At 42.0% G+C, this 13,211-nt stretch overlaps 1 protein-coding gene across 6 annotated transcripts in view; it reads left to right on the top strand.

The window, feature by feature from the left end:
• The window catches only part of FAM13A (family with sequence similarity 13 member A), a 198,914-nt gene that overhangs the window by 35,468 nt on the left and 150,235 nt on the right, over positions 1-13,211 (top strand). For all 6 annotated transcript variants that reach the window (XM_048848645.2, XM_048848643.2, XM_075127514.1 and 3 more), the window contains exon 5: positions 6,240-6,399. In XM_048848645.2, coding sequence (XP_048704602.2) covers positions 6,240-6,399 — 160 coding nt within the window. The remainder of the gene's footprint in view (positions 1-6,239; positions 6,400-13,211) is intronic.

Below are 13,211 nucleotides of genomic sequence, written 5' to 3'. Positions count from 1 at the left end.
TTTCCCCCTCTATAATGTGTCAAGTATTTCTTGGGATTCCAGCATGGAATATATTGATTCTGTGCAAGGGCTGTTTGCTGGGCATATTTGCTGTATGAAATCCAAGGATCCAAACTGTGCTTTTGGTTTATTGCTTAATTTGCAAAAGTTAAGAAAGTGACCTAAATTTCAACAGGGGTTATTCATTTGAATTGTACCTATTTTGGCTGCTGGTGACATGTAACGCATACAGACATAGCACACAGACTATTAGAATGAAAGTAGAGGGACTGAATCTTTAAAACTAGAATTGTTGTTTAACTTGCAGCATTGGCCCGAAGTGCCTTTCAGGCTCTCTTTGGTTCCATTTTGTCTCAGCCCCCACTGACCCTGCACCTGCAATGAGCTCTACACACCTGGACTGTACATTTGGGGCCAGGGTATTCATTAAAAAATACACCTCAAAACACGCATACGTAATTGCTGTAATAGTCACTGTCACAAATTAAGCTTGGAATATAACTCCTGTAATGTACAGTGCTATTGACACTGGTTGAAACCTTTTTGAAGAACTTTCCCTTTGAGGTGAAACTCTGTAGGAGCTCACTCCAGATATTATTTTTTAATTTTGGGTTTGAAGAAAGCAATTTAAGCCATTTTTGAGCTACTGAAGAATGAAGGAAATATATTTTTTAACTAAAATATATAAATACCTTTTTTTTTTTTTTTTTTTTTTTGCTGACTGGTAGCTCAAAATCACTTAGACAAAAAATTCAGATGTGGCACATACCTAGTCCTCAGTGAGGAATAGTTATTGTCAGCTGTGAAGGAAGAAAATTCTGAGTTTAAAAAAAAAAATGACGAGTTGAAATATTTGCTTGTGAGCATGATGAGTAGGGAATTTCTAAGACTTTTGCAGAGCCTAAGGAAGCCTTGTTATAATGAAATCCAAACGCTACAGACATGGGTTAGTTGATAAAATCACCCAGCCAAGAGTAAAATTCTGGTCCTACAGCTCCAAAACACAGGCCCTTACCTCTTGAGCTAAAAAGAAAAGTTATCAGGCAGTAGTGCAAGGCCACATATCCTGTGTGTGGGCCAGCACTAGAGCCAGACCTACATATAAACATCATTATGTCACAGTCAGGCATGAGGAGATTTCTGAACATTTGTCCTGCCTTGCTAGGGGTTGGCCTGGAATTAATCTCTGGTGCTGCTTGGGAAGAAGTGTTGTTGATTTGTCCCTTGTATTTCTCCACAAAGATGTGACCAAAGGGTATGATTTCCCTTCTCTTACTAGACCCAGTGCTAGTCAGGACTTTAGTACTGCCGCAGCTACAGCAGTTCACTCCTCTGGTCCCCAGTGATCATGTTCAGCAGAGTAGGAGTAGGCATTGTTTCAGCTCCCCATTGAAGGGCTCATCAGTGAGGTGTGAGGGGAGCTTCTGAAGCCACTCCTTCTCCGTGATGCTACTGGAGCATTCATTGGAATGGGCAGAGCTCCCAGGGCAGGGATCAAAAGGACTCTGTTTCTGGACAGGTTGCAAAGTTGAACCGATGTGAGTAGGAGGAGAGGAGAAGTAGGAATAATTAATGTGAGTGGGGGGAGTTTTAGGGAGTCCCATTTGTTTCTTTTTCCCGTTCACAAAAATACCAAGTTTTTTGCATTTAATTTCCTTATTTCAATGCCATGTTAAGGCAGTAAACTGCAACATGGAAAATATCAGAAAATAAAAGAAGGTTCTCAAAAGAGTGTCAAATCATTCCTATTTCACATATCTATGTAATAGCTCTTTATTGTTAATTAGGCAGTTACAGTTACATTTTAATACACAGTTGGAGTAACGTGGAGGAGGTAATGTTACTCTGAGGGCCTTAACTTTTAATATTGTCTGACTTCTTTTCTGTATAAATGATTAAGTTGCCATAATATAGTTGTTGGCATCTAATTATTAGTTACAATACTATAATCCTGTAAGGTGCTAAGTGAGTTCTGGAAAAGCTGTTCTTGAGCAAAATGGGACTGAGTCAAAAACCCACTGAAGTCAGAGGAAAGATTCCCATGGACCTCGGTAGACTTTAGATCAGGCCCTGTGTTTGCCCTCTTTGGGGAGTTCCTATAGCACAAGAAGTTCTGACACAGAAACGGTATGGCCAGTCCTGTTGTAGACCATGGGTGAGAACAACGTAACCCGAGGCAAAGTCTGAAGATTTATCACTTCTAAAGCATTCCAGAGTTAGTTCTAATCCCCAGCAATCTAGCATTTTAGCATTATCATCTAAGTGGAGGTGTTAGTTTTTTGTTTATTTGTTTAAATTCTGTGAGTGGATTTATTGTTTGTGAGGGATGAATATTACTGGCTGGAGATTAAAGTTTGCACCTTATTGCTCACTCGTTGACCTGTAAGACGCCTGTTATTGTAGACCTGGGCTACTGCCTCTGACTACAGGCTGCCCCTTGTGTGTGGTTAGAACCCACTACCAGTGTAATTTTCACTCCTCACCTGATCCAAACTAGACAATCTAGGCCAGGGGTCTCAAACTCAATTTACCTTAGGGCCAATGCCAGTCCTCAAATCCTCCCAGCAGGCCAATAATGCCACTCATGCCACCCAGAACCCGCCCCCCCCAAAACTCTGCCCCCCCCACTTGCCTAAGGCTCTGGGAGAGAGAGTAGGAGGTCTGGGGTAGGGAATTGGAGTGCAGGCTCCGGGAGGGAGTTTGGGTGCAGAAGGGGTGAGAGGTTGGGCTCTGGGAGGGAGTTTGGCTGGGGGAGGGGTCTGAGGTGCAGGCTCTGGGATGGAGTTTGGGTGCTGGGTGCAGGCTCTGGGGTGGGTCAGGGAGTGGGGGTGCAGGAGGAGGGGGTGGGGTTGCAGGCTCAAGGAGCGGGGAGGGGTGCAGGCTTGGGAAGGAGTTTGAGGGTGGGAGGGGGTGTGTGGGGAGGGGGTGCAGGCTCTGGGATAGGGTCAGGGGGTGCGGCGCTTACCTGGGGCTCCAAGGCGGGGCGGGCCGGGGTGCCTTGGTGCGCTGCTGCCCCCAGACACCACCCCTGCAGCTTCCCATTGGCCGCACAGGCGCTCGGGGATGGGGCAGCATGAGGAGGCACAGCCCCGCCCTGGCAGACACGTGGAGCGAGCAGGCAGACGCCACTCAGCTCCGCTGCGCTGCTGGGGCCCCGGGCCATTGTAAATCACCGGGGGGAGACACGCCCGGGGTGGCAGGTGGGGCCAAGGGAGGTGGGGCCCCAAAACTGCTGGAGCCCCACGGGCCACATTGGGGAGGTTTGTGGGCCGCAGAAGCCCTGCGAGTTTGAGACCCCTGATCTTGGCCTTAGAGGCAGTAATAAGGTTTTGTGGGGGGAAAAAACAATTCCTGAAAAGTAACTTTGTGGGGTTTGTTTGTTGGCTCTTACTGATCTCTAGGTTAAAAAGGCTCAGGTTACAAGTAAAGAAATGTTTACTTTTCTAATTTTCAGCTCTTCAGACTCAGGTTCAAGGCCTCTGTTACAAGACAGGGCAAACGAGGCCCCTGGATACACCTGTGGTTGGACTTACAACTCTGTTGTTATTGCATGATGCCCTCAGTGATCTTTTGGTTGTGGCGTAGAAGTGCCAGTGATTGGATCTGTTGATGCATGAAAATGAAATAGATTTCAGCTCATTCTCTCTTAGCTCTATCAACTCTGAAGGAGGAGCAGGAGTAAAGTGCAGTAAAAACTTTATTTTTGTCACTATCATTGGCGGATATGACTCTGAATGCATGAAAGGAGCAAACAGATGCTGTTAAGAGTAGAACTGCATTGTAAAATTGTGTGTGTATGTAAATAAAATGTCTGGAATGTTGGTAGAGTGTTACTTCAGTGGATAGCTGAAGTAATGCGATAACCAATGAGAATGAAAATAATTGATCCAATAGAAATCTAGCACACTACTAGATTATCCTATGTCTAATATTAATAATTTGAATTATAAGTACTACTTCAAATTATTAATGTTAGACATAGGATAATAACACCAAAATTGCACCCAGTCATGTTCCTAAATAACATGAAAATATTTGCAGGTGTGACATTCCTCTGGTGTATTTTGTGGGCTATTACATATCTAGGATTATTTTGTATATTTTCCTCACTTGTTGAGTTTCTGTTGCACAACTGGGTTTCAGTGGTAATTATCATATGTCTGTTCTGTCACCTCACATCCTGTATATGAAATGAACTGGTGACTACTAAAGATTGCAATGCCGCTCATGGAGATGGTGTTACTGTGCTCATGTAATGGGCCACTTACATCAGTGGGAGGCAAATTTAAGTGTAGACTCATGCACAACTAGGGCAATGCAAGGCAGCTTTTGTCAGCATCGCTTAGTAGTGTAGACCAGGTCTAAAACCAATCAGAGAGATTGTGAAGCTGAAGGCTTAGGCCAACTCTAGGCCTACGTATCAACTGAGAGTCTCTCAGGCTTAACGCTGGTGGAACGTTATTCAATTTAAGTGATTAAAATCACAGTAAAATATGTAGTGTTTGGACTTTCCTAAATGCTGGTGAACGGATGACTTTAATACTCATGCTCATCTCTGTATTTCTCCTGTTAAGAGTAATATCTATACATGTATGTTATATAACTCTCATATGTCTGGGACAGATTTCATGATAACAAGTCATTGCTGAGTTTTGGTACACCACTTAGAGGAGAGACGGGTCAGTTGATGCCCATTAAAAAGCAACATGTCCAGAGGGAACTCCTTGAGTCTCCATACAATAGGTAGCAAACAGCTTACGGGACAACGAAGAAGGGGGAACTCCCACACAGGATGACTTCACCGAAGAATTACCTCATGGACTCCTCCCATCACCTTTTGCATCTGTGAGCAAGGGGGTCAGAACGGTCATATGGCAGGGGTTTGGGGTAAAAGCTGACTAGTGGAAGGAAACAAGATTCTTTTTACCAGACTGGATCCTAAGAGGCAACAACTTTGTCTGTCAGGTAAAGAACCCTTGGCTGCCATAGCTGGGATAAGCCTCAGAAGCTGAACCTATAAGACTGTTACTTTGATCAGAAGTTTTATAAAATAATTACCGAAGTTTGTCTGTCTGTCTCTTCAATATTCTTGTTCAACTGTGTCTTGCTACATTTTTATTTAAAATGAATAAAGCCTAGATAAGTTTATTACAGGTTCGGACTTAGTGTTGTCTTATTGGATAGGGAGATATGAGGAGGAACTGACCAATGGCATGTGTTTGGTCCTTCAGGAACAGAGGAACTTGGATTTTCTGTGATGATATGGTGAAAGGGGTCTGATATCACCTGGGTACATTTACTTGGTATCAAGAAGGACTGTGATTTTCAAAGGGACTGTTTAAATTTGATATTAAGGCTGGCAAAAGCAGAGGGAGTTATTAAGCAGTGTGGTTAACTTTCATGTTGTTGAACAGTCTGCTCTGACATGGAACCCAGTGTTGAGATAGCAAGGGGAGTGACAGAGACAGGATGTTAAGCCTCTAATGCGTGTGTGTTTATGTTGCACATTTAATAGCACTTTTGTGTATAGTCAGTTTAAGTGTTCCACCAGTATAGTCAGGTGGTCCCCTGTTGTTTGTGTGGATCTGTCGCATGGCAACAGGAGAGAGAAAACATTTAAAAAATAAGAAAATATGATTGTAAAACCACAAAAATTGTCAGAGGGATACAAGGGCAGGTGTCATGCTTGAAACTACTTTTTACTAAGTGTTTTTTTTTTTTTTTTTTTAAATTGAGTAGATTACATGTTGCCCCTGTTCTTTGAAATGTTTGCAATTTTGGTCACACTTTATAATGTCCACTTATAACTAGTTTAAGGGGTTATAAATGACTAATTGCTAATCAGTTAATTGATTTAACACCAATTGATTAGCCATGTATTGAGTCCAATGTGTTAACAAATTACTTATAACCATCTATGCAACATAGTGCTCATGTCTGTAGCATGCTTATAACCTATATTTAGCGATTTCTAAATTATTTATAAATGTACCATATAATATAAGGTGTGACCACATTTTTAATAGCGGGTCAAAGTAATTGAGAACAAATGCAATAATTGTAACCAAGGTAAAGTTTGAATGTTTAGAACTTCTTTCATTGAAAGCCCATTCACAGGTAAAGGGAGTTTTTTCTATGTACCAGCAAGAGTATCTATTACAATATGATGGCTATGTCCAAGAACACTAGTATTTTGAGTCCTTCTAATGCTCTGCTTGATGTTTCATCCAATTTTGCAGCGTGCCTTCTGGATTTGAAGGTATGAAGGAACAGGAAATCTGCAACAAAATAATGGCCAAAATGCTGGAAAACTATAATACCTTGTTTGAGCTGGAGCACACAAAGAAGGATGATGAAAATCATGCATGTGAAGAGCTAGCAAGAATTATTTTAGTGAAAGTGAGTACCTGTAATATTGCCCTTTCAGTTTTGATGCAATGCTGTGATACAGGTGAGACCATGCAGGGTGCAGTCTAGAATTCTTCACAAGCTGGATGGGAGGCATTGATACTGGTATAATACATTTCTCTGATATTGACCTTCATATGCTGCTACCACTATTTCACTCTTCTAATGACTCTGTCCTTTAGCAGGTTATTTTTCTACTGCCATTTGCCTTTTGATGCCCTGGGAGTTTATTCTATTTAACAAGTTTATTCTCTATTAAATTTAACATAGCGAGTGCCTATGATTAAACAGGAAACATCTCTAATAGTTTCATTTAGTTAAAATAAAAAGGTGGATCTAAGAGTGGTGGGGTGGAGGGGGTGACGGAGGTCCGTGTCCAAGACAAGCGAGTATAATGCCCAGGGGCTACCTTGGCAAAGGTTCAGTCATGCACTGACCTAAAACATCATAGTCCCTCACCATTGACTTGCAGTAAAGAAAGTATCACCTTCCTGGAAAGACCTGTACTTCTGGAAGCAATTAATTGTAGACCTGTGGCTAATGTTTGGTGTTGTTCACAGTCGATTTGGTATGATCTAACCAAACACTCGGGCAAAAAGAATAAGAGCAACCTGTTTACTCAAAGCTGCATAACTACTTAATGGGCCCTTTGACGGTGTGTGTTCTGCCATTCCTGAAAGTCACCTTCCTTGTATCCTGGCAAGTGTCCCTAAACCTGCTGATTGTGTAATAAATTCTAGATGGCACAGTGGAACTTAAAAAAGGAATGATAATAAATTAGTTCAGTATGCAGGAGAAAGTCAATGAGGTTCCAGATTACAAAAACTCATGCATCAGCAGAAGGTAGCAGCACATTGCTCCCTGTCACAAAAATACAATTACTTTACAGATTTATTGACTTGCTCCGGGTCACATAGTCCAGCAACTTGCATGTGGTTTGTGTGCAAAGTCAATTCTTCTTGCAAAGCTATTGAGTAATTCCCATCTACCGTTGGCTAGTGGGAGATTTACAATAATTGCAGTGTTTGCACAAGTGAAGAGTTTTTGGTCCAAATTCTGATCCGATTTACACCCTCATGCAATCCTGTTAAACTCTGATGTTGCATGGGGTATGAACCAAGACAGAATCTGGTGCAGCAAGCATTGGCTACAATTTGAAAATGCAGGTATGCCAGAGCCTTCCAGCTCCTCTTTGCTGGGTCCAGTTGGTTCATCCTAGGGTGCCAGTCTCAGTGGCCTCCCCACCCTCATTCCACATGGAGAAGAGCAGCAGCTGGGGGGAGCCTTTGCAGCCTCCTGACATCATCATTTCCTGGACTCTGAAATCTGGACATGGGGTATTTCCATCCCGTTCATCATTATCTGTATTGCCATTTGTTGTACTACCCTTGCATCCAACTCCCTCTCCTGCCGTTGCAGTCCTGCAGGTGCCCAGCCTCCCCTTCCCAGTCCACAGTGCCCATCTCTCCCCTTCCCGGCCTCTTCGCTTCTCCCTCTTTCCTCCCTTCATCCCACAATTCCTGTCCTTATACTTTAACCCCAACTTGTCCTTCTGCCCCCAATCCAAATTTAAATTTATATAGTAAAAATAAAACAAATGTTGTAAAATAACCACTTTGTGCCATCAGGCCCTGGTCTCTCCTACCCCTGATCATTGTGTCTGTATGTTATATATTTTCCTCCACCCTTTTTGGTGTATTTTTAGCCTTGTTTCCTCCTAGGTGTGTGCTGCGACACTAGGGTACTGGGACACGATTCTGTGGGAATCCTTTATTTTGAAACGCTACATGAAGAGACCAGGGGATGGGAACAGAGGGGTAAATAGGTGAAGAAAATGAATTAAAAAATGTTTCTCCAGCACTGGTTTAGACTTTTAAAAACATCAGTGTTGGCACAGAAAGATTCCTGATGCAGAGCTGGGGGCAAGCACCAAGGGCCTTGGACAAAGGCCTTTTGTATTTTTGTATGGTTCTGTGCCTCTATTTTGTTGCTGAAAGGTGGCGTGGAAATCAGGAACCTGCTTTTAGACAGATCTTTAGTATAGATTTTTTTTTTCTTTTCTTTTCTTCCCCGTATCTTCTCTGTCTTTCATGAGTGCATTTCAGACACGTGATTGCCAGCTGTCCTCACATCCTGCATACGTAATGCTCTACTTTTAGAACAGGCACCAGGCCTATTCTAGGTATTTGGTGATAAAACATGATACAAGGGGATTATGGCTTTTGCCATCGCTTCCCACTTTGGGACTGTAGCATCTTCCCTTGAACTCCGTTATGCTCATCACCTTCTTGACCTCACGTGACACATGACGCCCTGTGGCCTGGATATCTTAAGATCTGCCCAAACTACAAATAAAACCTTTTGCTTCCTTAAAGGAAGGGAATATGCTCTTTTTAAAACTAAAAACGTGGATCAGTTGACCAAGGCCATGCAAAAATCACAGGTGGTTTTTGAGTTGCATTTTGAAAAAACTCTTGAATGCAAAAACCATGCAAGATGCAAAGCATTTAAAACTCAGCACCTCGTAGTTTTATTATTGTACAAAGTGCAAGAGTTTTGAAAAATTCAGTGTTTTGGAGGAAACCAAAAGTAAATAGCTTTATGAGAAGGAAAAAAGAGAAGTGACTCCACAATGCTATAACAATGTAAAATATCAAAGGCGAGATTGACTCTTGCTGTGTGCCTGCACAGGGCCAGGGGGGCCTAGTGAGCATCTTCATCCCTGCATGTGTTTCACCTCTCTCACAGATGGGCAAGGGTGGGGACAGGACATTGGCTCCACTCCCCTACGTGCTCAGCTGCCGTGCACAGGAATATAAGATGTGCCAAGGAAAGGGTTGGCTTTCCCCATGGATCAGTAGGGAAGCAGGGACTGAATGAAGACTTTCCAAGTTACAGTTGAGTCCCTGCTTTGCTCGCTCCTGGGACAGTACAGCTGCATGCTGCCTGTTACTCAGGCCATATTGTAAGATTATAATCTCAAAGCAATGAAAAAATCATCAAGGCTGTTCCTTAATTTTCGGTACCCTTCAATGACCTTGAGAGAGTTTCTGGACCACTATCATATAGTGGCATAATTATCAAATTGGGGGTGACTCCTTTCTGTGGTATTTGCCAGCCTAAAGATAAGAGAGAAACTGGTAGAGTAGGTGCACATTAACAAAAGGGTTGTGTGTACAGATTAGATACCTATCTTGTGTTGCATACCTCTGATTTACAAGAACCATAAAATAAGACCTCAGTGCACCCTCCTAATTTCGGCATTTATAGAGTAGTGTCACATCAGAACTTGGATTCCTTGACCATCCATCCAGGAAAGGGGACAGCATAACTGGACTGCTGTGTCTGAATTGCACTGTGGGTATATGTGTGCTAAAAGAAAATGTTACTCATGTTCTGCTTTATAGCAGAATTCTCAGCGTGTTTAGATATGGTCTTGACTCAGTTTTGTGGCATTAAACTGAAAAATAACGTACATAATTAAAATATAAATCAATTCCCCATTTCATTATTGCAATTTATCACCTGACCTGTGAATAAACTTGTTTAAGAAACCTACCCAATAATAATGCTTCCTTCCATTTTTATGTAGTTCCTTTCATTCTAGAGGATCTCAAAGTGCTGTTCAAACTGCAATTATAGACAGTCCAATAATACAGTTAGCCATCGTTATGCAGCCACATCTGTGATGAAATGTGACAACTGATTAGCAGTGATCAATAATGCTAATTGTTATGAATCCCAACAGTTATGAATTGGAAGTGAAGAATGTCTTTATTCAGTTTGAGCTGAGGAGGGAATCTAGGCAGGCAGAATATAATTACCCCAGTGAGTCTTGCCACATAACTACTTCTACAAAAAAAATATAGTGGGATTTTTAATTACCAGAAACCATCAAGACCTCAGTCTTACATTATATCTCAGGTGAAAGGTGACACTCCAGTAGCAGGGTGACTCTCAGCAACATGCTAAGGCCTTGGTTGAGTGCTGACTTGGATGGCAAAGTGCAACCTGGCTCCCGGCCACGCAAAGTTTTTTCCTTTGGAGGTCTCCCACCCAAATATCTTTTTAGCAGAACACTTTAAATTTGTAATCATTGACCAGCTGACAGCACAGAGATGAAAATGCCTGCACTGAAACACAATAGAACCTGCTTAAGCAGTGGGTTGAACAGGGCTTGATGCTGCTCCTCGTTTAGCTATAGGAGATGTGGCAAAGCCTTGGAACTGTCCTTTTCTTCCCTTTTTAGTGACAGAGCAGACAGCCCCTGTTTGCCTGGATGCAAAATACCAAGTCAACTCTGTTTATAAAATTACAAGTAATCTCTAGTTTCAGAGTAGCAGCCGTGTTAGTCTGTATTTGCAAAAAGAAAAGGAGTACTTGTAGCACCTTAGAGACTAACCAATTTATTTGAGCATAAGCTTTCATGAGCTACATTTCATATAGTTCATGCATCCGATGAGGAGGGGAAGTTAGTTAGGGGATTTGAAACTGTGGAGTGATATGAAAACTGATCTCCTGCCAGCTTTTTCTTTTTAGGTGGTCTGTAGTTTTCCCTTCACCCATTTCTACTATTCAGCTAAATGGTTCCACTTCACATAGGGATTAGCTGGCAAACCAGATTTCTGCACTTGGTGCTTTAAATCACAGCAGTGTTCTAGCAGACGTGTGTGCTGCTAGCCCAGCATCATGTCCACTGTTGGTCTATGAATGCTTAGTTAGATTTTTGTGAGAGAACTATCCAGTGCAATTGTGTTTGGAAATGAAATCGTTTGGGGCCTGATCCTCAAGGTGCTGAGCACTCTGGGCCTAGTCCAGTGAGGCAAAATACTTAAGGATGTGCCTTACTTTAAGAGTATGAGTGATCCCATTGACTGCAATCTTAGCCACATGCTTAAATACTTAATTGGATCAGGCCAGAGGGCTCAGCCCCTTGCAGAATCAAGCATGTTATCTCCAGGTAGAACAATGAAGGTGGAGGTTCAAAAGTAGTTAGTGTTGGTCTAACTTTGCTCCCATTGAAGTCAGTGGTAAAACTCTATTTCCACTTTGTACTTTTGCAAACCCCACCCTGAGGTTACTGGACAGAAAACATCCTGCACACAGCAATTTTTAAAATAATAGTCTCCCTCCCTTTCCTCAGCCCTCTTCTCACATGTATGTAAAACAGCCTAAGCACTTCTATGACAATGGCCAGAAAGAGTTTCCCAAAACTGTCCCCTTGGGTGGCTGGTGGTGAAGTCCCTCACTTCCTCCCTAATTTTAATCAGCTGATCTTCCCCTTCACTCATCTCTGCTGAGATACTGGACACTATATATGTAACAAACACAAACAAGTTGTCCCTCCACTGGTCAGGAAAAGAAGGACCCATGCTCTAGTCCCAAATGTGTGTCTTCCCCTGGGAAGCTTTTGAAGTTCTGAACAGCTTCCTTCTAATTATGTCCAGTTTAATATTTTTCCGTGCCATTCTAACATTGTACAAAGGCCAGAGTTTTCTAAAGGGCTCCGCATTGGCCTAACTCTTTTCCCATTGAAGTCCGTGGGAATTGATCCTGTTTGAAAATCCCACCTTAAGGCTATAGTAGCCCTGATGAACCTTGCAGGCTTCTTTTCTTTCTGTATTACCATATTTGGACAAGACAACAACCGGTCTCTCTCACCTGGCCTACAGAGCAATCAGCGTTTATGATAGCAGACTCAAATAAGAGAGCAGTGTGGAGAAAAGCACCTGTGAATATCTTTCTTTGGCTTTCTGGGTAATGTTTCCTTGTTTAGTGACTATTGTACTTCAGTGTTATCCACCAATGAGCAGATGGGCATATTTATAATAGGAGCAAAAAGTGATTAGCTAGGGTGACATTTTAAGATGAGAGCTGACAGGAAATGAGCAGTATGAAATGTGTAAGGGAAAGTTTACAAGCCTCCAAATGCTTCACCTACAGCAGTGTGTTTAATGCCAAGGGGGGGAAAGGAATGCTATTATGTTTAGTCTATGTATAAGTCAAGTAGGAATGGGAAAGATCAGATGATCCTCAAATAATCACATGTATAATTTTGGCATCTCTTTCGAATGCTCTTGACTCAGGAGCTTTAAGTATTATTATTATTTATTATCAATAATACTTAATTATTTGTATTACTTTAGCACATGGGAGCCCTATTAATAAACCAGGATCCCACTGTACTACACCCTGTACTTACGTAAAACAGAGTTATTGTTTTCGTGTTATTAATACATAAGAGTTCATTTAGTTGAATTTAGCTGAAGCACTTGCAAAATTATAAAGCAATATATAGTGGTGTTGCTAACGTCAGGTCTATGCTGCTTGTTGGCATAGCTTTATTAATTAGGGAAGTGAAAATCACATCCCTAACCCTCATAGCTATGCTCCCTCCCTCCATGTAGACACAACTTAAACCGAAGTATGAGTTGCGGGTATACTTACGTCCCTGGGGGAGCTAGTTTAACGAGCCCTTAATATAATCCTGAAGACATACACAGATCTGCATGTGCACCAAGGATGTAAAATTTCCCTGCACCATGTTTTTTTACATAGAACGCCACTGTGAAGTGATAGACTGCATTGAAATATTCTGTTGTGAGGCTAAAATAGAGTACTTTAAGGTACAGCAGATCTCAACTATTATTGAATCAGGTGACAAATCTTTTCCTGCCTCCTTCCATCTCTATTTCTCGGGTACCTTCTTTAAAGAGAACCACCAAATTTTTGTCATTTGAAATCATGAGGGAGCTTTGCCTTTGCTTGGTGCCCTGTTGTGTGTGTATATATAAGCAGGCAGG

This window comes from Caretta caretta, chromosome 4, assembly GCF_965140235.1.
Source record: "Caretta caretta isolate rCarCar2 chromosome 4, rCarCar1.hap1, whole genome shotgun sequence".
NCBI lineage: Eukaryota > Metazoa > Chordata > Testudines > Cheloniidae > Caretta > Caretta caretta.
Note: the sequence above shows the minus strand (reverse complement) of the source record. Positions and strands in the feature narration are given on the sequence as shown.